This window comes from Cynara cardunculus, assembly GCF_001531365.2.
Source record: "Cynara cardunculus var. scolymus isolate 2C chromosome LG 9, CcrdV1, whole genome shotgun sequence".
NCBI lineage: Eukaryota > Viridiplantae > Streptophyta > Magnoliopsida > Asterales > Asteraceae > Cynara > Cynara cardunculus.
The window spans coordinates 12,599,769-12,623,668 of record NC_037536.1 but is presented as its reverse complement, the minus strand read 5'-3'; the positions used below and the strand labels follow the sequence as shown (position 1 = coordinate 12,623,668).

The 23,900-nt window shown below is 34.8% G+C and overlaps 4 protein-coding genes and 1 long non-coding RNA gene across 5 annotated transcripts; 3 read left to right on the top strand and 2 right to left on the bottom strand.

The window, feature by feature from the left end:
* Positions 1-1,147: 1,147 nt before the first annotated feature.
* On the top strand, positions 1,148-1,926 carry LOC112518031. The gene has a single exon (XM_025125556.1). It carries the CDS (start codon positions 1,283-1,285, stop codon positions 1,853-1,855), a length of 573 nt encoding a protein of 190 aa, XP_024981324.1. The 5' UTR covers positions 1,148-1,282; the 3' UTR covers positions 1,856-1,926.
* Positions 1,927-2,387: 461 nt separating this feature from the next.
* LOC112518033 lies at positions 2,388-8,357 on the bottom strand. Its single transcript, XR_003069775.1, has 2 exons — positions 8,259-8,357; positions 2,388-2,823 (listed from the first exon to the last, which is right to left on the bottom strand). It is a non-coding gene; the product is annotated as an uncharacterized LOC112518033 (long non-coding RNA).
* Positions 4,382-8,252, top strand: LOC112518032 (probable beta-D-xylosidase 2). Its single transcript, XM_025125557.1, has 5 exons — positions 4,382-4,815; positions 5,306-5,587; positions 5,709-6,420; positions 6,502-6,915; positions 7,002-8,252. The coding sequence occupies exons 1-5, from the start codon at positions 4,399-4,401 to the stop codon at positions 7,592-7,594; spliced, it is 2,418 nt and encodes an 805-aa protein (XP_024981325.1). The 5' UTR covers positions 4,382-4,398; the 3' UTR covers positions 7,595-8,252.
* Positions 8,358-15,619: 7,262 nt separating the features above from the next.
* LOC112518614 lies at positions 15,620-17,857 on the top strand. The gene is made up of 3 exons (XM_025126379.1): positions 15,620-15,697; positions 15,763-16,160; positions 16,265-17,857. Exons 1-3 carry the CDS (start codon positions 15,620-15,622, stop codon positions 17,448-17,450), a joined length of 1,662 nt encoding a protein of 553 aa, XP_024982147.1. The 3' UTR covers positions 17,451-17,857.
* Positions 17,858-20,307: 2,450 nt separating this feature from the next.
* LOC112517790 lies at positions 20,308-22,872 on the bottom strand. The gene is made up of 5 exons (XM_025125164.1): positions 22,390-22,872; positions 21,601-22,089; positions 21,430-21,489; positions 20,910-21,335; positions 20,308-20,811 (listed from the first exon to the last, which is right to left on the bottom strand). Exons 1-5 carry the CDS (start codon positions 22,870-22,872, stop codon positions 20,308-20,310), a joined length of 1,962 nt encoding a protein of 653 aa, XP_024980932.1.
* Between the last annotated feature and the right edge of the window lie 1,028 nt (positions 22,873-23,900).

Here is a 23,900-nt window from a genome sequence, read left to right as displayed (position 1 = left end):
TGGTTTAATAATATAACATTTTATAAAGATAATACTTAAGTATTTTGTTAGAACTCAATGATTATCCTAATTATATTTTAGATTTTTTATATTTAAAATTAGATGTTTATCCTGTATTTGATTGTGTTTATCTGCAGTTAGTTACACGAATTTAGTTATGGAATGAAATCGGATAGGGATGAAATTATTTAGGGATGGAATTATTTAAGGATGAACGAGTTTAAGAGTTTTAAGAGTTTAAGAGTTTAAAAGTTTTTAAGAGTTTTAGACAAATGCTTTATAATATAGTATAGATATAGATATATATCTTATTTAACATTAACTTGATTAATATTTAGTTCTAAAACCTTATTAATTGTGAAATTTTCAACCAATTAAAATCAAACATTTAAGTTAAAATGTTGTTCATTATTGTTTTCCAAATCATATTTTAATTGAAAATGATTAAGTTTTTAAATATTTTTAATAAATAAATCATCGAACTTGTAGAAATTTGATATCAACATTATTTTACCCAAAAAAAGATCCATGTACAGTCTAGAAAAATTTTAAAGTAAAAAAAAAACCTAAATCAGTTTTACCATTCCCAAATCTTACGTCATTCAATCCTCCCGTACCCAACACCATGGCTCCCCCTCGCCACCCGTTGCCACCCCATCGTCGACATCCGCTCTCCATCACCTCATCGCCTCCGTTGGCCCCTTAATTCCAGATTTTCAAAAAAGATAAAAGAGGAAAGATCGTTGGAAGGGGCAACGGAGGTGATGGGCGGTATGGAAAACATACAAGGATGGGGCTGTGAGGGGGAGTGACCCGTTTTTAAAAGTTTGCGGATGGCTTATTTTTACAAAAAAAAAAAGTGTAGGAATGAGAAAGTTCAATGATTTATTCATTCCTAGGAACTTAATCATTTAAAGTAGAAAAGTTATCGACTTTTCTTAAGTTATCTCAACTAATTAATTTATAAAAATGAATATTTTATTTGTTATTTTTCATATACATATATATATATATATATATATATATATATATATATATTGAATGAGTGAGGTGATGAGTTTATATATATGATTGGAGGTTAGGTTAGGTTAGACCATGAAGATGTAGGTAACACAGTTGCAACACACACATACACGTACATCAAATACTTTTAGTTTACTAGTTATTTACCAAGTCCACTTGTACTAGATCAAGATGGAACGGTTTAACTAACCAACACTAATTCCATTTATAATCAATCAATTAATCCTACCATACTCATCATCACTTTCTGGATATTGCTATGGGGAACCACATGATCTCTCATATGCATGCCTCACGTGGAAGAAGAATCATACTCTCCGACGGGACCCTCCAAGAATACGAGAACCCAGTCACGGTAGCAGAGCTCATGCTAGACCATCCACAGCAAGTGGTTGTGGAGTTTGATCAGAAAGCAAGAAAGCCAACCCCTTTGCCTGCCGACCTGAAGCTTGAGACTAGCAAGATTTACATGATGATGCCTATGAAGCGATCAATGTCATGTGAAGAAGCTCGTTACCTTCTGCTGAGGGCCAATGCGCTTCTCAGTTCGTCCAACTCATTCGTGTCGGCCTACACAGGGTTTCTTCCGTTGTTTGCTAGGATCCGTCTGGCTGTGAAAAAGGGCAAGTCAGAGTCACAGATGGTGTTGAAAGCAAAACCAGGAGTAGGCTTATTTATGAAAAAGGAAATGGAAATGGAAATGGAGTCGCAAGGCAGGTCTGCTGATTATTACTTGAGCAGGCAGTTATCTGGGAAAGCTTCATGGAAGCCTAGTTTGGATACCATCAAGGAGAAAGGGGTCAAGGCAAAGATCCGCCATTGGTTGCTTTGAATTAAACACTTTATTTTCAAAATAATATTAACGTTTCTGCTTTCTAGTTATATATAAACGCTTGGATATCATTGGTGTGTGAATTAATTATATATGCTAGCTTTTTTTCTACTTTTACCAAACACTTACCCGGTAAGCGCTTATTCCTAAAGCAACTATAGATGGACGAGTGGGACCCAAGGCCGGCTGGGGCCAGTTAGGACTTAGGGTCGGTTACAAGAGGCTGGAGAGTAGTTAAGTTGGAAGATGTCTGATGTTAAAATTGCGATAGGTAGAAACCAATTACAAGAGGTCTGGACTGGTTGCTAAAAGCTCGACTGTTAATAACAAACTATGATTTTTGGGTACAGAAATTTCAATACAAATATAATATAACAGGTTGTTATAATGATATCTGTATTTGAAACATTCAAAAACAAACAGCATCCAAAAAAAGTTCAAAACCTGTTAAATTTGACCATGCCTTAAGGTCCGGTTAAAAAGGCTTGATCTGTTTTTTTAAAGACAGCAAAAAAATTCATTAGAACAACAATTCAAGAACAAAAACCTTTTATATAAGACGCAAGACAAGGAAACATGACAAAACTCGCGAGTGTAAAACGTACTAGACAATGAAATATTGACCTCGATCTAACATCATTCCATCATGACAAGTTGAAACCTTTGACATGCCTAGAGATCCAGTTGAACGCAAGAATCTGCATCGTGAAGAACCGATCAAGCTCCTCATTCGGTTTGTCTGATTGTTTCGATGCTTCCAAATTAAATAAAGGGTGATCCACAACCACAATTCGGAGCTGACTCTTTGAACTTGAAATGCGAAAGAAGTATTATCCATTCAACAAATCATCGAAGGAAAATGAGTGTGTCAAGTTCCAAGCCCACCATTTGAAAGACGTCCTTGCGCAAGGAAAAGCTAGAAGGACATGAGAAGATGCAAACCGTAACATGTTAACCGGTAGAGGCAACTGGTTTCCAGACAAGACATTAGAAAATAGGACATAATTAGGAAAATTCATTTAATGTTGATAATATTTTGGTTGTTCCAACCATCTAAACTACATATTATTCATTTTATTTGGTATTCTATGATGTATGAAGGTAGATGCATAAACATATACATATACATATACATATGAAATGATGATTGAATTTAAGAAAGTGGAGTTGGAAAGGATTAATAACAAATTTAACATCATGGATGGAATATGGATGTGTAGTTGGTATAGATTTTGAGATAATGCTTGATTTGTCATTGAAGGATGATGCAAGTTGGCACCAGGCCCATCATGTTTTCAATAATCAAAAAGCAAAAGGCAAGTGGATATGTAAATCTTTGTTTAGTTTCAGGGTTGGCAATACCAATAATAATAGTAATAGTAATGGTAATAGCAACATCAATCAACCTGTCTTGTACCTTGTATATTTCATGCCATCTTCATTTTTCTTAAAGACTATATATATATGTATATATATGTAACATACATGTATGGTATGGCATATTGGCATGTGATGAGTGAAAGAATGTACACATGGTAGTGGTAGTGGTAGTGTGTATGGATTGGTTGAGAAGCAAAGGAAAGGAATATTGTTGGTGACATATTACATAATTATCAACACATCTCTTCCAAGTCAAGCCTTCTCCTAATCAACCAATTTCCATTTACCATAAGATAACAAGCATATTACTGATCAGGATTGCAATCATGTTTTTGACCATAACAATTGCACGTGACCGCCCTTTCAGGTCTCCATCACTCCCCACTTTTACCTTTACATACATACATACCCCCTTTGGCTTTGGCTTTGGCTTTGGAAACTATACATATCATATATATAACCATAGTTAATATGTTGTGGTAAAATTAAAATACATATATAATAAAACCTTATCCTGCAACTTCACATAAAAACCTGCTCCCTGCTTTATATCCGGTCCACCCCCTCCATCCACAAATCACATCCTCCCACGTGTCTCTCCTTTCATTCACATTTTCTTAAAATTTCCCTTTTCATTCTTTAATTACAACTCCACTTCTATTTCTTTTGTTTCTTTCCACATACGCCTACGTCCATGCCTCTCTATCTCTACTTACTCTCATTCCATATTTCATTCTCTTTTATCAATAAAAAAGAAATTTCAACAATGTCTCAGCATGTACCTTCCTAAAAAATTGAAATGCATATTTTGCTCTATAAATAATACAAACCTAATTAAGAGTGTCTGTGTCGTACATAGATTTATATTCTTTATATTATCTACATATTTTATATTACAACCAACTTGCATCAACACCAATTTATTTATTATTTAATTTCCACTTTTATACAAACTGACTAATTAAACCCAATGGATATATATATATATATATATATATATATATATATATATATATATATATATATATTTTTTCACAAACGGAGCTCCGATTCTCTTGCTTGCTACCCAACTTCAATCACTTACCGGTTGTTACCTTTGCCTTATATAAACCCCACTGCCCCTTCCCCACTTTCTATCACTCACTCACATTGTTTTCCAAAAAATGGCTGCCACCACCATACCCCTATCTCTACCTCACTTGTTTCTTCTTTTTCTCTTCGTCTTGGCTGTCTCTTGGCCCACCGGAAATGCCCTAAGGTTATTTGCCTGCGACCCAAGAAATGCCGCCGTCAAGGATTTACCCTTTTGCAAGATTAACTTGCCCATAGCAGATAGAGTGAGGGATTTGATCGGCCGGCTGACGTTGAAAGAGAAGCTGGGGCTGTTGGTGAACAATGCAACGGCGGTGCCACGGCTGGGGTTGGTGGAGTATGAGTGGTGGTCAGAGGCACTTCATGGTGTCTCTAATGTGGGTCCTGGAACCAGGTTCGGTGGTGACTTCTCTGGCGCAACCGCCTTCCCTCAGGTCATCACCACCGCTGCTTCGTTCAATGCCTCCTTATGGGAAGAAATCGGGCGGGTGAGTCTCTCTCTTCATTACTTGATAATAATTTCATGCACGTTACTAGTATTAGTATTATACATACGTTTGGAAAGAACAAATGGGAAGGGCGTTTATGTCATTTTTACCCTCATATTCCTGTCAAGACTTTTGAGAAAAGCAAAAATAAAGACTCCACTACCAACAAAATTATATACATATACAAATTCCATATTTAATCATCGAACCTTTCTACTTATTATAATATTCCCTTTCAAAAATAGTTTACATCACATGTCGTGTTTTTTTTATAGACAAAAACTTAAAATCTTGGCAATCGCTTTCATGTTGAAATAAATAAATAAATGATGGGAGTCCTTTAATTTACATTTCAAGTCCCTGTCAGTGACTACATTTATTTCTATCACCTAAAGTGTCCTTGTTACTTGAATGTGGAATGGAGTTGCTATTATGGGTAGGGATAAGGATTTGAAATATGGGTATGGGTGTATGTAATCATGTAATGTAGGTGGTGTCTGATGAAGCTAGAGCAATGTACAATGGAGGGTGGGCAGGTTTAACATATTGGAGCCCAAATGTCAACATATTTAGAGACCCAAGATGGGGCAGAGGACAAGAGACTCCTGGTGAAGACCCAATTGTAGCAGGTGAATACGCTGCCAGATATGTTAGGGGACTACAGGGTAACCTACCTGGTGATCGTTTGAAAGTGGCTGCATGTTGTAAACACTACACTGCCTACGATCTTGATAACTGGAGTGGGGTTGATCGCTTCCATTTTAATGCTAAGGTAAACAAGATCCTTTATTTATATTTTATATATATATAAAAGAATTGAATGAGTTAAAAGATGATATCTAATTGGATAAATCATATATATATGGTGTTTTTGTTTATATGATGCAATGCAGGTAAGCAGGCAGGAAATGGTGGATACATTTGAAGTGCCATTCAGACAATGTGTGATGCAAGGGAACGTGGCAAGTGTTATGTGCTCTTATAATCAAGTCAATGGCATTCCCACCTGTGCTGACCCTAGACTTCTGAAAGACACCATCCGTGGGGCTTGGCGTCTGAATGGGTACTATTTCTGGTTTTGCATTATTGCATTTGAATTCATTCCATCACTAGCTTGTTTTGCTTTCTATGTCTTCAATATTGTTTCACCAAATAGGTACATAGTCTCGGATTGCGACTCTGTTGGAGTGTTCTATGACAATCAACACTACACAGCCACTCCTGAAGAAGCTGCTGCAGATGCTATAAAAGCAGGTTTGGATTTGGACTGTGGACCATTCCTAGCTGTCCACACACAGGGTGCGGTTGAACGAGGTCTCTTGAAGGAGAATGACATCAATAGTGCATTAGTTAACACCCTTACAGTTCAAATGAGATTAGGAATGTTTGATGGAGACTCCGCTGCTCAGCCCTTTGGTAATCTTGGGCCAAGAGATGTGTGCACCCCAGCTAATCAGGAGCTAGCTCTTGAAGCAGCAAGGCAAGGGATTGTTCTTCTTAAGAATCATGGCCCTTCCCTGCCTCTATCCCCAAGACGCCACCGCACCGTTGCTGTCATTGGCCCTAATTCTGATGTTACTGTTACCATGATTGGAAACTATGCCGGTAGTTTCTAAGCCCTTACACTTGGTGATCATTATTGTGAAACTTTTATTTATTTTAGTTTTCTTTTCGTTTCCTCTCTAGGTATTGCATGTGGATATACAACTCCTCTCCAAGGAATAGGGAGATACACAAAAACAATTCACCAGCCAGGTTGCCCCAATGTGAATTGCAAGAATGCTCACCACTTTGGTGATGCCATCAATGCAGCCCGCCAAGCAGATGCAACGGTGTTGGTAATGGGTTTGGACCAGTCAATAGAGGCAGAGTTCAAAGACAGAGAAGGGTTGCTACTACCAGGGTATCAACAAGAACTTGTATCTAAGGTTGCTGCAGCCTCAAAGGGACCCATTATATTGGTGCTCATGTCTGGAGGGCCTATCGATGTGTCTTTCGCTGAGCATGATCCTCGAGTAGGTGCTATTCTTTGGGCCGGCTACCCTGGCCAAGCTGGAGGCACTGCTATTGCGGATGTGTTGTTTGGAACACATAATCCAGGTACCCTAACACCATGGTGATAGTCCAGTCCTTTTTTTATAAGCAACTATAATTTCAAGTGACATCAATCATCAAAAATGTTTCAGGAGGAAAGCTACCAATGACGTGGTATACACAAGATTACCTCTCAAAGGTGCCAATGACAACAATGGACATGAGATCGAACCTAGCAAGGGGTTACCCAGGCCGGACCTATCGTTTCTACAAAGGCCCAGTCGTCTATCCTTTTGGGCATGGATTCAGCTACTCAAATTTCATCCAGACGCTCGCCAGTGGTCCTGCAATTTTTACAGTTCCAGTGGATGGGCGCCACAAAAATACAACCATATCCACCAATGCAATAAGGGTAACGCATGCCAAGTGTGGCAGGCTGTCTCTCGGTCTACAAGTGGATGTGAGGAACGCGGGTTCTAAAGATGGGTCCCACACACTGCTTGTGTACTCGACCCCACCAGTTGGTCACTGGGGTCCCCACAAACAGTTGGTTGCCTTTAAGAAGGTGCAAGTACCAGCAGGGACACAGCTGAGGGTGCCTATAAACATTCATGTGTGCAAGTTCTTGAGCGTTGTTGATAGGTCTGGAATTAGAAGAATTCCTATGGGTCAACATAGTCTTCACATCGGTGATGTCAAACATCTTCTCTCCCTTCAGTCGACTTTAGGGGTGATCAAGTCCTAGATTTTTGTGGAAAGGCAGCTTTACCGTGCCTGGTTGGACTTTGGCATATGTGTGACCCTGTTCTTCCTCCCCAAACAGCCATACAAAACCCAAAGGCTTCCCAAATTATAAACTACTCAAGAATCATGTCTTGAATACCAGACAGAAGGATGTATGGATCTTCTGACTGGTTAGAAGTTAGAACTTGAATCTGCATAGCTTAGCAATAAGAATTGTTGCTCAGCTCATTCAATTAGGGAATGATGCAGAAACAGGCAAAACAATGGAAATTGGGTAGATAATTCTTATCATTTTTTATCAATATTCTTATAATATAATTGTTAAGAAAATTGTGTTTCAGCTTTGTCTTGATATTTGCCACAAATTGTTGGTAATTTGGCAATTAGGGCATAAGAGGGAGATTCTGAAATCGGGCATGGTAACAGTTACAGACCCAAAAGAGCCCTAGAATCACAATCCCCTTGTCGGTGATTCATCTATTAACTTTCTGTAGCAACGGTGTAAAACAAATTACATGTAATCCACGAATTTGAAGGAGACAAACATGATACAATGAAACACTAAAAAGATGAATTGCGGATAACTAAATAGAACGAAGATAGATGAAATTTGAGGAAAAGTAAGATGCTGAAATGGAGAGGGAGAGGTTATAGAAAGACGATACCCGATTTGAAGATTGATGAGGAGAGGAGGTAGACAGCAGCAGATGACGGTGGCGTCTATTTGGTTGGGAAGCAAGTATTGTTCCCGCCGGTGGAAAGATAGAATCTAAACATGGGCCTGTAAGATGATTCGAGGCCCATTCAACCGCTACACAAATTGCAAATTAGAAAGATAAAAATCACAAAATAACAATCTATTTTAATAAAAAAAATATATTATAACATTGTATCTTTATTTTTTTTTTATTACAATAACGTATTTTCAAACTATTTTTTATTAAGAAACTATACTTTAAAAGGTTTACTCATTATAGCATTGGCTAACCTTTTGATTTAAATTTACTTATTATCCCAAGTTTTCATGTCACTTCATTGTTCACGTAGGTTGTTCACATTTATTTATAATGATATGACTTTTTTATTACAACATTGTATTTTTAAAATTATTTTATTATATCATCTATTAGTTCTTATTAAACAATGTACTTTTAATTTTAATATTTAGATATTTTACATGTTATTTAATAAATATATTAAATGAATTAAAAAAATCTAAATTATTCATTAATATACCAATATTGATAAAACTAGCAGAAGATAACCTATCTCTATAATATTTTTAAAAAATGTGTGTTTTTTGAAAAATAAATAAGAATTGTTCTTTTTTTTACCAAAAAAATGTTATCTTTTAAATAATATATTATATTTGTTCAAAAACTTCTACTTGACGTATAAATATATTAAATCAATTAGATTTTTTGAATTATTTATGAACATACAATACTAAAAAATTGTAAATCACAATTTATTTCGTTAACATTTTAGAGAGAACTTTAAAAAGATAAGTATTTTTTTGAACAATATAAAATAAGAAGTGTTACTTTTTTTACAAACAAGAAAATAATGTATCATATTTATTTAATAAATATTTTACTCTAGAATATTTAATTTGTATGCAACTTAATAAGAAAAAGTCAAAAAAATTAAATATTTTTTAAATCATAGCAACGAAAAATGAAAATCACTAATAATAATTTGAAATATGTTTTTATTTTTATTTTAGTTAAGTCATCAAAATAATGTGTCATCCACATCACCTCATCAAAGTCACACAAGCAAAAAAAGTCAAGGGGTTAACCGGTTTAAAAGGTAACAGGTTACTCATTGCTATAATGGGGTAGATTTTTGGAAATGCGATGTCTTAATAAAAAAAAAAATTTGAAAGTACATTGTTGTAATAAAAAAAACAAAAGTATAATGCTATAATAAAATTTTTATAAAAGTAGATTGTTATTACATACATTTAACCCGATTAAAAATAGCCAAATTGGGAACGGTTACAAAATTTACCAATTGAGCCGGTTATATATAATTTCAATTTTTATAACTTTTTGTTAATTTAAATGCAAGTTTTTCTAAACATTTTTTATTTCAATCATAAATTTCAAAAATCGTAGTGAAATTTTATTAATTATCTTTGTGTATTAAAAATATCTTTTCTGAATTGGGTTTATGATCAGGCCTAGGATTATGGTCCAGAGACTCCAGACTAGTGATGGTTAAATCGGGCCGACTCGGGACCAGTAATTTGGTATGGACCGGTTATGAGATCGAAAACAAGGATCAGTTCTGGATCGACCCGGCCTGTCCCAAAAATTAAAATAAATTTATTTTTAATTATTTTATAATGTATTTTTTTTAAGACAACGTAATTTTAATTATATTAAAATGCATTTTTAAATTGTATTTTAGTGGACCGATTACAAATATTATAATGTATTGAAAATATATATCATTAATTTTTTTTTTTAATATCAGGACCGGTTGGGACCGAAACCGGGACCCCATAACCGGTTATGATTCGCCTTGCCCGGTCTTCACTTTTTTGACCGGAACCGGGATCGGTTATGGCCGGTTATGCAAAACTTTGAGACTTATCGGGACCGGTTTTTGGCCATCACTAGTCCGGACCACGACCGGTCTAGTCTAACCTAGCCTGAGACCAATTTTTGGCCATTTTTAATGCAAAAGTATATTTCGTCAATTTATCCTTACAATATTGATAGAACCTAAAAGTTATTCAATAGATAATTTATAATTTTTTTTAAAATAGAAAATCAAAAAATAAAATTTCTGTAAAGATTACAAATTGTTTATTTTAAAGACTTCAACATTAATTATATTATTAAAATATTTAATATTTTAATAATTTTTTAAATAAATTTTAGTTAAAGATAAATACATTATTCAACTAAATTATGAAACATTAAAACAATTTTTTTCTCAACAACAAAATTTTAAAAAAATTTAAAATTTAAATATTTTTATATTCTCTCCTATTTTTTTTTTTTAAAATCTTCTAAAAAGTAATATTCTTTTTCCTATTTTAATATCTCTAGAGATGCCATGTACCAACTTTTTCACATTTTTCCCTTGCACGTTACTCATTTCCTAATTCATGAATTTAATAATATATTATTTTGAATTAACATCGAGAATTTGAGTTCTCTCTGTTTTTATTAATTCAATCATTAAAATTATATGTTTAATACATATTTTAAATCTTTTTAAAATAATCGTCGTTCTTTAAAAATCTAGACTTCCTTAAGTCCTTCTCTATATCGAAACATCTCCCTCTTCTATCTAATATTGCCAACCAATTACATTTTTCCCATGCTACCATCATATTAATCCAAAGTTAGGGGTTGTTTGGTAGTTGATGAATGGTTTGGTACAAAATGATTAAAATGCTTCAGTGCAAACTGAAATATAATTATTTGGTAACTATTTACAACGAAATTAGAGCACTGAATGGTTAAGAGATGCCCAATGTACAAAATCATTCAGATGGTTTTAGAGTCATTAAGAGACCAACTTTTTTTTGTCAAACAAAATTCACCTCTTAACGATTCAAATGTTGGTTCTTAATGAAACTATTAAAAGATAAATAAACAACTCATTACTTTAATGATATTTTCTTATTTATGAATAAATAATGACTAGCAATAAAAAAAAGTATATACATATAAGAATTAATATAGAGAAAGTGGTCTCTTGGACCTTCATTAATTTATTGGAGTTAATTAATATAATATTAATTCGAATATTAATGGAATGGAATTTAGGCCATGTTATATATGCTATCGATTCCCTTTAAAGAAGGATATATAGTTGTAAAGAAAGAAAATCACATGCCCTCCATTTTCATATATTATATACAATAAATTACACATATCGTCCTCATGGTTATATAAATATTATACATCGATTCTCTCACATTCTTTTTTCGTGTGGATTTACATCCTTTTGGTTTCATTTTTGTTATGAATTAGGTCCCTGACAATAATAAGAGTGAAACTCAAGTGAGTGTTTGTGACGTAATTGTGTTCGATCTCATTTGCTTCAGTTATTGTAATTTATCACCTCACGGAAGCAAAACGAGAGAAGAGATAGCGAGAGATGAACCTCGTCTTTTCCTTGATTTCTTTTCCCTAATGCCACTGCTTGTTCATGCAACTCACGTAAGGTATGTGCATTGACGTGCTTTAGGATGTTGAACGACAAGATTTTTCGTCCAACAGACATCCATCGCATCTTCTCACTCCCTGCCTCTCTCACCGAAGCCGGATTTTCTTCAAATGGCTTTGATCTTCATCTTGCCATCGTCAACGTCGATGGTGGGTAAGACGATAACATGAATACATTCATATATATATATATATATATATATATAGAGAGAGAGAGAGAGAGAGAGAAAGTCAAGTTCATTTGAGAAGTAGCAAATATTTTAGAACTAAAGAAGTGATCCCATCTCGAACATTTGCGGCTTTGATCGTGAAAACTGTAAAAATTCTTCGCATGGGTATGCGGAAGATGGAGGGGTAGTTTCGTACCTTCTATAAATATGCGGCAAACGAGTTCATATATGAACCAATGTGATTCACATATAAACTTTTATATCCCGTCAATCAGTTCACACACGAACTATTTAACTGATTCATATATAAACAACATGTTCATATGTGAATTACACATATTCATATGTGAATAAGTTAATCAGTTCATATGTGAATTAGTTAATTAGTTTATATGTGAATCAATTAAAATTGTTCATATGTAAATTACATGGATTCATAAATAAAGGGTATTTGTTGTAGCGGTATATGAGTCATTGGCCTCTTAGAAGGTCAAGGGTTCAAACCTCACCGAAAGTGAGGAGGGTGTGTGTGAGTTTATTTGTTCTATTTGTCGTGTATAAATATTATATACTTGAAAAAAATATAGTTCATATGTGAATTACATAGGTTTACATATGAACCCGTTTGTTGCATATTTATAAAAGTTACGAAATTACCCCTTTTATTTTTCACATAGTTGCAAATTTTGATCAGTTAAAGCCACAATTATTGACCAATCAAATTTGATCTTGACTATATGAAACGCTATATGTATACGTGTATGTGTGTGTTTTTTTATAAAAAAAAATAGAAGGACAATATTACCCTTGTCTTAAAAGAACAATGATTAGTAGAGCTAGGGCAAGGGATCACATCCATAAGAAAAATGAAACTATGGTGACCGTACATGTAATTATTTCGTTTAAGAGATCCAATACAAATTTTTCAGTAACCACAGGGATGAAATTTGTAATTTTCTGTATTAAATATATCTGGGTGTAGGGGTGCTCAAAAACCCGACCAACCAGATCAACCCAACCCAACCCAACGCGAAATAACTCAACCCGATGTCTAATCGAGTTGTAAAATTTTTAAACCGTAGATATTTGGTTGATATTGGGTTACTATTATTTGAACTCAACCCAACCCGATGAACCTCATATCCATTTATTTCTTAGATTTAATATGATTGTTGAATTTCTATTAATATATACACTAAACAATTACACTATCACGTACGCTATTTATATACACATCTTTTCAATCTATTCACATATCTATTTAATTCATTCAAATATGTTCAGTAACTGTAAACATATATGCGTAAATTGAGAAAATTAATTGAATGTGATATACGTAAGAAGTATGAATAAGTTGTATCAAATGGTTGATGATGAAAAAGAAATTATGATTAGAGAAATAACATGTTCAAGGTTAGAAAAATATTTTAATGTACCAAAGTATCAACCCGACCAACCCGTATGGTTTGGGTTGGGTTGGTTAAGATTTTTCAAACCGCAAACATTGAGTTGAGTTGTTAAAATGTCTTCAACCCGATCAACCCAACCCACGAACACCCCTATCAAGCGGATATCAACCTTTTAACATATTTCACTTGACTTGCATGTATCTAAATTTCATCGTCATAAATATTGTTTTGATTATAGAAAAAGAAATCCAATCCTACAAGAAGCTCGTAGGTCAGTCGACACATATATACGTACGTCCCTTTCTGCAACCCTACCTACCATTGCCATTTCAATTTCAATTGCCATTACCATTACCATTACTATTGCCACTATTATTAGTGTTATAGATACCTTTCTAGACCTCCCTGTGTCTTGGGACCAATGGTCCCTCCATTTCAACCCATCTCTCTCTCCATTCCTAACAAAAAAACAATTTTAATCACTTTTAATTTCAAATACATCTATGAATCACGTTTAATAATGAGATTGATCCAAAGATAGATATTCATTTTACGCTTCTCACATTAATTCTACTTCTTACCAAAACCTAACCCATGCATTATATATTATCTTCTAATTGGTTGGCTTCTCTCTCTCTCTCTCTCTCTCTCTCTCTCTCTATATATATATATATATATATAGATATGAATATTTATTTAATAGGACATAATTGAATTGGTAGCAACCCACAACATGAAACTAATGAAATGCATTATTGTTAATTAAGCCAACTTGAAAAATGGTTTCCTTTAATTTGGGCATGGTTTATGATTAATGTATATAGCAATGCAATGGAATGTGTGTTATTGCATGAATCATGCACCCTACTAGTAATTAAATTGCTTGTGTATGCAAATATATGACCTTACCCTCATTCCATTCATATCATACATGCATTTTCCATTCATTTTTATGATATTCTTTAGTTTAATATGTACGAAATTTATAAGAAGTATATTGCAAAAATGATTTGATTTTGGTACATATATTTAACAAGAGTTCATTAATCAAATCTCTATCATTTTTATAATGGTTATTGTTTACATATATATATATATATATTATGTTAATAGCTCTTCATATATGAATATGAATATGAATATGAATGGAGGAAAGGAAAAGAGGAATGTTTCATGGTGGTATAATAGGTTAGACTTTTTAGAGGATGATATTCATATTATTATATGTATGAGGTATGATTAATTAGTTGTGAATTATAGAGTTTTATTATTATTGACCAACCAACAACTCTTAAATATTTATTAATCACATCATTCGCAACTCATTTAACATTACATATTCCCTTCTCATATTCAATAACTACAACCTTGTATATAAAATTACACATTTAATCCTCATCATTCTTCTTTGTAACTTAACACATTTTAACTACAACTATATATGTGTGTGTATATAATCACATTTTACAACTACAGTTTTTTCAATATGGTATTTAAGGAATATTAAATAGTTGTTTGGTTGATTTTCTATTAAGTCATGTATAAAATTAATCTGTTTGTATAGATTAGAAAGATTTTTTATTTCGGATGAGTGTATTTTTTTTAATTAAATTTGTCTTTTTGCACAAATCTTCTCTTAAAAACTTACTGAATAAACTATTTTCTATATCATGAAACCACTATTCAACAGTCATGTATAATGGATCAAAAAATCTACGAGCCACTTTAAAATAATTAAACTGCTAATAAATATACGTTATTATTAATAAACAATTATATTACTTATACACCTTATTTTCCAAATTATAATGTATTATTAAACATGGAAAGGAGGGTTATAATTTTACGAAAACCAAAAATGTTGGTCGTGGTTTCGCGTTTCAACTACGACATCGTTGTATTCAAGATGACCACATTATTATTAAACTAACCCAATACATCTTCATACAAAAAATAAATTAAATTTATAAACAGATTGATTAATTAATAAAAATAATCTTTTATAAAATCTCATTTTTTATTTAAAGTAAATTCATAATTTTATTTAAAATTAATTCAATAAAAGCATAATAAAATATATAGATGCCATTGCCAGCGGATGAAAGCTTTGTCTGAGGTCAAAGCTGGCACTTGCTTAATTTGCATTTAAAATCCCACCCTTTTATCTTCTCTCCCATCTTCTCTGCTTCTGCAAACAAAAAATTAATAATATGACCATCTTACAGCTTTCTTGATTCATACATACCAACAAACAACTATGGTTTCTTCTCCTTCTCCTCCTCATTCTCATGGCTGTTGTCTTGAAAAGAAGCACTGGTGGCTTACCAAACAAAAGGTATGAATCAATTCATTCTCATTCTTTCATACGATTTCTGATTCATTTCCCTAATTTTGTTTTAGATTGTTGATAAGTATGTGAAAGATGCAAGATCCCTCATTGTTTCTCAACAACAGAACAACATTGCATCTGCTATTAACCTACTTGATGCTGCACTTGCTGTATCACCAAGGTCCGAGATGGCGCTTCAGTTGAAGGCCACTTCTCTTCTTCATTTGAGAAGGTTCAAGGAAGTTGCAGAGATGCTTCATCATTACATCCCCAGCATCAAAGCTCACGATTCATCCACTTCTTCTTCTTCCTCTGATAACAACTCGCAACCGCTCTCCAGAGAACGAGTCAAGCTTTTGTCCGCCGCTGCTAACTCCGATCGATCCTTCACGTGTTTCTCTGTCTCCGATTTGAAGAAGAAGCTCATGGATGGCATCGCCAGAAATCGTGATCAAGAAGGTCAATGGAGGTATTCATTTGCGCCATTATTCGTATGATTTTCAACATTATTTGACCAAACTTGAAAAAGTGAAATCCATTTGTAGCGACTTCTGATACGATCCTACGATTCAGGTACTTGGTTCTAGGCGAAGCATGTTGCCACCTAGGGTTAATGGAGGACGCTATGGCCCTTCTCCAGACCGGAAAACGTCTTGCCTCCGCCGCATTCCGCCGGGAAAGCGTCTGCTGGTCAGACGACAGTTTCATCTCCTCCGGCGAGACATTCGCCATCAGCCACCAGCCACAGACGACAGAATCGGATAGCATCTGCCACCTACTAAGCCACATCAAACTCCTCCTCCGCCGCAAGACCGCAGCGATGGCAGCGGCGGAAGCCGGTCTCTACAGTGAAGCCATTAGACATTTCTCCAAAATCGTCGATAGTCGACGTGGTTCCCCTCAAGGGTTCCTGGCCGAGTGCTACATGCACCGTGCCGCCGCTTACAGGTCCTCCGGTCGGATAGCTGAGGCCATTGCCGATTGTAATCGGACATTGGCGTTAGATCCGTCTTGTATCGAAGCCCTAACCACCAGGGCTTCCCTTTTTGAAACAATCCATTGTCTCCCTGATTCGCTTCACGATCTTGAACACTTGAAACTCGTGTACAATTCAATTCTTCGCGACGGGAAGCTACCTGGGCCGGCATGGAAACGTCAGAATGTTGGATACGGTGAAATTCCGGGAAAGCTGAGGTGTATGGGGAGGAAAATTGAAGAATTGAAAGGAAGGGTGTGTTCAGGGGAAATAGGGAATGTTGATTACTACGGTTTGATGGGGTTGAGAAGGGGTTGTTCAAGATCAGAATTGGAGAGAGCCCATTTGCTGCTTAGCTTAAGACATAAGCCTGATAAATCGACTAGCTTTATGGATAGATGCGAGTTTGCGGATGAAGGTGAGATGGATTCGATAAGGGATCGAGCAAAGATGTCTGGTTTATTGTTGTATAGATTGATTGAAAGAGGGTATACTAGTTTGATGAGAATAGTTATGGATGAAGAAGCCTCAGAGAAGCAAAGGAAGAGGGATTCATTACAAGAAGCAATGCAAGAGCAACAGCAAGAGCAAGAATCATCATCATGTAAATTAGAATGTGTTAAAAAGAGAAACATGGAAAAGAAGAATGTGTATCAAGGGGTGTTCTGTAGAGATCTGGCGGTGGTGGGAAGTCTGTTGTCTCAGGCTGGGGGTGGAGGTGGAGGTGGGTGTAACCGTCCGATTGGGGCCATTCCCATCAAGTATGAAGCATTGAGCTGTTAGCAGGTAGATGTTGAATAAATAATTGTTGAATTATTTGTAGAAATGGGAAATTTTGTCAGCAGCAGCAGCTACTACTGCTTATGTTGTCGTATTTGGATTGATGGTTTTATATATAAAATATAAATATCCAGAGCTAAGAGCTAAGAGTTAAGAGTTAAGAGTTAAGAGTTAAGAGTGAGTGATTATTGATTGATATGATGCCAAATGCCAAATGTACGCTTATATGTTTGGATGGATAGCAAATGGAAAAAAGGGTAAATATATAGATAGAAAGGACAAGTGAGAAGTTGGGTGTTAAATTAAATGCGACGAGTCAAGTGGATGGAATGGAACCCATCCAACCTTATCCATATGCTCTTTTTTTTGCTTTTTAATTAATTATATTAATGCTTCCAAGTTCCAAGTGATTAGATCTTGTTTTGTTTGATGTTAATTGTATTTGTTCACAAAATGCAAGTTTGTAGATTGTTTGGTTAAATCGATGAGAGTACAAATATTCGTTTTGGGGTGGTGTCGTTTAGTTGTGTTGGTGTAAACAAGAAATTAGGAAAAGTGTGAATATATACATATATGTATACATATATATATATATATATATATATATATATATATTATTGGGAACCAAACCACTCCCAAAGTGACGTCGCCATTTTCTACTAAAACCAACGCCTCTTTTCTCAATTTCCAACTCTGCATCTTTATTTATTCCATACTCAATCAAACACACTTGCTATAATTTTGTCTCCATCTAAATCATGAAAATCTTAATGGTTTTGGTAAAGAAGCATGAATCACTGTTGCTGGCCATAAACCCTAAGGATCGGATGGTTAGTACTAACTTTCTCAAACTAGGCTCTAGGTACATATTTCATAAACAACGAATGTAGTTGGATGGATGAGACACTTAAAGAGGAGGTTTCGTATAAACTTCTTCAAAGAGAGATCACTCTTACAAAGTACATTCTTGACGTCTATCATGATAGAGTTGCTCATTTGCATACACTTGCAATGGCAAGTAAGGTTATGCAAATGTTCCAGCATATACATGTCGTCGAAGAATAGTTCAAATCTAGATGATACGGGACTCCCATACTAAGGTGGCGTCTCGTTTTTAAGAGCTCTTGAAGTCTGAAGTCTTATTTCACTTTTGACTTATAAAAGGTGATGCTGAACTCTGAATCAATAAGATTGTTTATTTTTGTAAACTGATAAACGTCCGAATTTGTTTATTTTTATATAATTAGCATTCGTTTAAATGAAAATGTCATTAACAGTGTTTAACACATTTAAATCCTATTAAAATACATTAACTGAGAGATGTGAGGATTGATTTAGTAAGGATCGATTAATGTTAATCAATTGAGAAACACAGTTGTTGAGAGCTTGAAGAACAATAAGAGGTTGGTTTACCTCTTACCAGATAAGAGAAAAAAAAAGATACGAGTACCTTTGAAAAATTGAAATAAACAAACAGTCTGAATGGCTTCACCTTTTAACGAATCAAACATAAGAGACTGATAATAGTGGTTTTATAAAAAAACAAACAAGGCCTAATCTCTTATCAAGAAACTCGGCATAACCATATACATTGAAAAGGACGAAACAAACAAGAAAAAACTATTGGACAACTAATTCTCATTTGGTATTATAATCACATCTCAGTAATTATAGTACCGACTGGTAGTGTTATAAATATATTACATCAAGTGCTTAATGAGGGACACGTTTAATAACATGGGTTGCTTATTTGTTCAACATCCTTTTCGTTTTTGATGAGGGACGAAACTTGAAGACGCGAGCCTACACCTTTTGCTTAAAATGTTTTTTTGTTTATGACCAACATGAATAGGATTGTAAAAGTAGCGGCTACGCCATCCGCACGGACAACATTCTTATAATTCACAAATTCCTCGTAATCTTTGCTCAAATTTCTCATCGTCATGTTCAAATGATTTTAAGTTTGTTAAATGATATATGATTTAATGTTGTTAGGATCTCTCAAAATAAAAATACAATAACATATTCTTTTTCTAGCACTAAAATTAGTTTTTAATTCACATATATTAGGTAAAATTGTATGAAATAACAATTTACTTGAAAATACATTGTTGTAACAAGAAAAAATGAAAGTACAATGCTATAATAATTTTTTTTTGTAAATGTAAATTGTTATTTCATATATTTAGCCCTAGGGTTGTGTTCCGATGAGAAGAGAAGTTATGATGAAAAGAAATCTTCACCCTGGATCAATTGTAATTGAATGTCAACACTTATTAAGTGTACCAGATCAATTTCTTTCTGAAGTGCAATTCACGGGTAAGTATGAGATTAAAAGTGATCAGGGGTTAAGATCTCTTCTTACGCTTCTCAGTATAAATTCCCTTCTCACACGATCATTCGTCTTTATATACATTATTTATGAGAGAACATTTAATTGCGATAGATTAGGTTTTCTTACGTTAATAATTGTATTAACACGACACGGCACAAGGCAAACCCTTTTTCTAAAATGACCTAAATTTAGGCCCGTGGCCAACCCAACATATGCCAAAAACTAGCCATTTGTTAGGTCTTGGGAGAAGTAGGAAAGATGGAATTAACACATAACATCTCAACTAGAGTTTAGGGTCCCGTTCGGCCCTGGATCAGGCCTAACTTATTTTTTTATTCAATAAGTCTAATATAATAAATTCGGGTCTTTTTTTTTCTAAAATATATAATATTTATGTACGACAAATACTAACGTACATACCTCACATTTGGTGAACTTTGAACTCTAGAGATGGTTTCTAGTTCTACTAGTAATCCGAGTTTCATTGGATTTTATTCAAAGCGGAGGTCCCGTGGATGAACAACTCTAACTCCAATTAACCAACTTGGTGCATGTCTCCATTATCAACAATGTGGCAGGGACCAACATTACCACAAGCAAATGCATCTGTTTCAAACCATCATCCAATACCCTTAACACCTTCTTCACTTCACTTTCCTTCACCCACCTCATCATCACATCCCCAAGTTTTGCCATCACCCCCTCGAGCCGCCTCCTCCTCCGCCTCCGCCGCTGCCTCATTCTTCTAATCAATTGTTGACGGATGACGCTCCGAATCGACTTCAGGTAGGTTTCCACGTCGTGATCACGCAGAATTGAACCATACGCCGCTGAAGGCTCGCTAAGAATCATGTCTAATGGGTGTGGTGTGTTTAAGAAAACCAACTGTGCAGCTCTGGTTTGCTTCTCCGATGCCTCACACTTCAAAACATACAAACCACTGCCTGAAGGAAGAAGCTCATGGCTTGGAGAAACTTTTGCATCCGGCTGCAGAATCAATAACTCCCCCATTGGAGCATACAACACATTCTGCATGCATAAATATAAATTTCTCACATTTCTTTTATGGAATAAAATAACATCAAAATTCTATATAATATGTATTAAGAGGGAAGGATCATATATACCTGGTTGTTGAGGCATGGGTGATTTCGAAAGTTCCCATTTACGGCCTTGAGAAGGTCAGCTACTCGAGTGGGAAAGTTGCAAGAGAAGGCTCTGGGTACGATGTCACGATGGGTTGTGATTCCCTGGAGATGATTTGTTGGTAATCCAAGCTTATGAAGCAGGTGATCTCCACCACACATAACCCATGGTGCACCAAATGTAATAACAGGTAGTAAACATGAAGGATCAGGAACCTGTCGTCTTATCAATAACATGAGGTTTATAAGCAAAGATAAGCTTCCTCCAAGAGAATGACCAGTTAAACGGACCGTTGCAGTACCATTCTCATGGCGTTGAAGATGTTCATGGACTCGAGGCAACATCTGTTCATAAACCACCTTTGCCACCTCGTATATACCTCTATGTACAATTACATCCACCTGTGCCTGATCACCAGTAATTAATTTAATTACACCATCACTTAAATTCCATAACAACTAATTAAATGTACATCTAGGAAGCTAAATAATAAAGTTTCACCTCAAACTGAATAGGCTCAAAAAGTAGATTGGCTTGCCATGATGCAAGCGATTCCGAGCCCTGCAATTAAGAACCACCATCATCAGAGTCTAGGCCATATATAACTATAACGCAAAATTAAGCGATATATAATTGGAATGGCTTATATATATATATAGTAGGCCCATGAACCTGAATGACAAAGTATCTTGTACTGTTTTCATTGTCATCACAAATGAACCATTCACAAGGTGATGAACATGTTGAGTTCAAATCATTATCTGCAACAGACGACTGTTTCACTTCATCCTTGGCAGCAACCACAACAGGATCAGCATTTGCATGCAACATACTAACATCCTCAGCAACTTCACTTTCTCCTACTTGTGATAAATTATCACTCGTATTGGTCTTTGAGGACTTAAGAAGGCTCTTTGTATGAGAATGCAGATAAGAGGCAGCAATTTGATAAGCTGTAGAATAAGGAGTTATTCCATCAGTATTCTTCTCTTGGTTTTCAGCCTCCATTTCTTTCTGGGACTTGAAGGTCTGTGCTTCTTTCCTTTTGGTGCTGCCTTGATGTCCTTGTTGTTCTTTCTTGGGTTTGGCAGCCAGCTCGGTCTTCTTTTCTAGCGAAGATGTAATGAAACGGAGTCTATGACGTTTCAAGAGATTCCCAAGCTGTCCAAATAACAAGATGAAATGTTGCAGCTAATTACTTTTGTTGATATCAGTGAAGACATATTTCAAATTAACAAGATTTCTGCGATAACAAAAGTTTCAGCTACATATTTAGGCCTCCAAATCATCATCAGAATTTAAACGGTTTCTCTAACATCATGCACCATATATATACGATAAATTTAAAAAAAGAAGTTTCCCAAGCGAGGATCTGCATTAATTAGTAAATTGATACCGAAACAAGAGACATGCACATTCAAGAAAACTAATGTTTAGAAGAGATGGGTGTGGGTGGGGTACCTTTATTTTTGGTATGGTGTAAGATAAGCTACCCAAATAAGCCATCTTAGCATACAACCTTGCTTCAGGCAAAGGAACTGTAGAAAGCAATTTTGAGAACGAATTCTTATCGAATTCGAGTATATGATCCTGGTCGTCTACCCTGCATGCATCAGCATCACATGAGTCTTGATCAGTAATTATGTCATGATCCTTTTCATTCTCCACACGGACCTTCTCATCCCCTTGTTCAAGTGTGTGATTCTTGGTTTCTGGTTTCCATAAAGACCTCATTTGCAGAACCCTCATCACCCAATTCTGATTTTGGGCCTTCCTCCCGGGAACTGTGTCTTCCACATGATGACAGTTAGAGTTAGCAGCGAACAAAGATGTAAGAGGTGCTCTTGAGAAATGACAAGCTGTGGTGGTCCGGTGAGATGGGATTTGATTGGGAAGCAGCGTGAGCGTGAGGTGGCCGGCTTTTAAGCGGAAGAGACCATCCATGCTTGATTTTGTATGGAAATGGAAAAGTATCGGAGAAGCATGCAGGTGTGATGTGCGTTTATATATCAGCAAAGCCTTGTTTTGATCAAGTCTTGAGTATGTTAGTTTCATGAAAGCAATCAAGTAACAACCTTTTTCTCTCATTCCATACCAAAAATAGTAGTTAGTTCAAGTTTTCATTCTTCTCTTCCATTTTTATCATTTTTAATCAATATTTAGTTAATTAAATTAATATTCTTTGGTCATGTCATGAATATGATTAAAGGATAATGAAGCTTTCAAATTCTCTCCAAAATACTGTTTCACTTCTCATCCCTCCAACAGACGACTGTTTCACTTCTCATCCCTCCAACAGACGACTGTTTCACTTCATCCGTAAATGGAGGAGCTTATGAAACAAATCTGTAAGTGAATAAGAATCATCTTCATAACTTTTTAGAATCAACGATTCAAGTAGAAACAAGAAAGATTCGTTTATTCATACGTCCAAATGCATATTCTAAAAGATATATAGAAGAAGGAAAAAGTCTAAATAAATCCCAATGGACTTTAGTGTTTGGAATGATTAAATTATTGGATAATTTTTTGGAACAAATAACTCATTGGACATTCCAAAACATGTTAAATAACTCCTTGGACAATTTTTTTGGAACAAATAAGTCATTGGACAATATAAAACATGTTAAATAACTCATTGAATAATTTTTGGAACAAATAAGTCTTTGGACAATCCAAAACATGTTAATTAACTCCTTAGACTTTTCTAAAACCTGTTGGATACATTCTTATGACTTGTACAACTAATTAAAGTGATAAAATAGTGACAAAAGTCCGAAAAAATCCCCAATGAACATTCATATTTTGAACGATTAAGTCCTTAAATATTTTTTGAACAAAAAAATATTTGCATCTATAAAATTAAACAAATGTAACAAAAAATTACTTACATTTACAAAAAAAATAATTACATTAATTTTTTTTATAAAATTTATTTTAATTAAAATTAAAATATATTCTGTTAGTGATTT

Bases quoted from the DNA above. Each gene is read 5' to 3' on its own strand.
- LOC112517790 (XM_025125164.1), bottom strand. From the start codon at position 22,872: ATGGATGGTCTCTTCCGCTTAAAAGCCGGCCACCTCACGCTCACGCTG. The intron at 22,090-22,389 runs GTACCCCACCCA...TTATTTGGACAG, and splicing joins ACACCATACCAAAAATAAAG to CTTGGGAATCTCTTGAAACG. The intron at 21,490-21,600 runs GTTCATGGGCCT...TCTTAATTGCAG, and splicing joins CAAGATACTTTGTCATTCAG to GGCTCGGAATCGCTTGCATC.
- LOC112518031 (XM_025125556.1), top strand. From the start codon at position 1,283: ATGGGGAACCACATGATCTCTCATATGCATGCCTCACGTGGAAGAAGA.
- LOC112518032 (XM_025125557.1), top strand. From the start codon at position 4,399: ATGGCTGCCACCACCATACCCCTATCTCTACCTCACTTGTTTCTTCTT. The intron at 6,421-6,501 runs GTAGTTTCTAAG...TTTCCTCTCTAG, and splicing joins CATGATTGGAAACTATGCCG to GTATTGCATGTGGATATACA. The intron at 6,916-7,001 runs GTACCCTAACAC...AAAATGTTTCAG, and splicing joins GTTTGGAACACATAATCCAG to GAGGAAAGCTACCAATGACG.
- LOC112518614 (XM_025126379.1), top strand. From the start codon at position 15,620: ATGGTTTCTTCTCCTTCTCCTCCTCATTCTCATGGCTGTTGTCTTGAA. The intron at 15,698-15,762 runs GTATGAATCAAT...ATTTTGTTTTAG, and splicing joins GGTGGCTTACCAAACAAAAG to ATTGTTGATAAGTATGTGAA. The intron at 16,161-16,264 runs GTATTCATTTGC...CCTACGATTCAG, and splicing joins GATCAAGAAGGTCAATGGAG to GTACTTGGTTCTAGGCGAAG.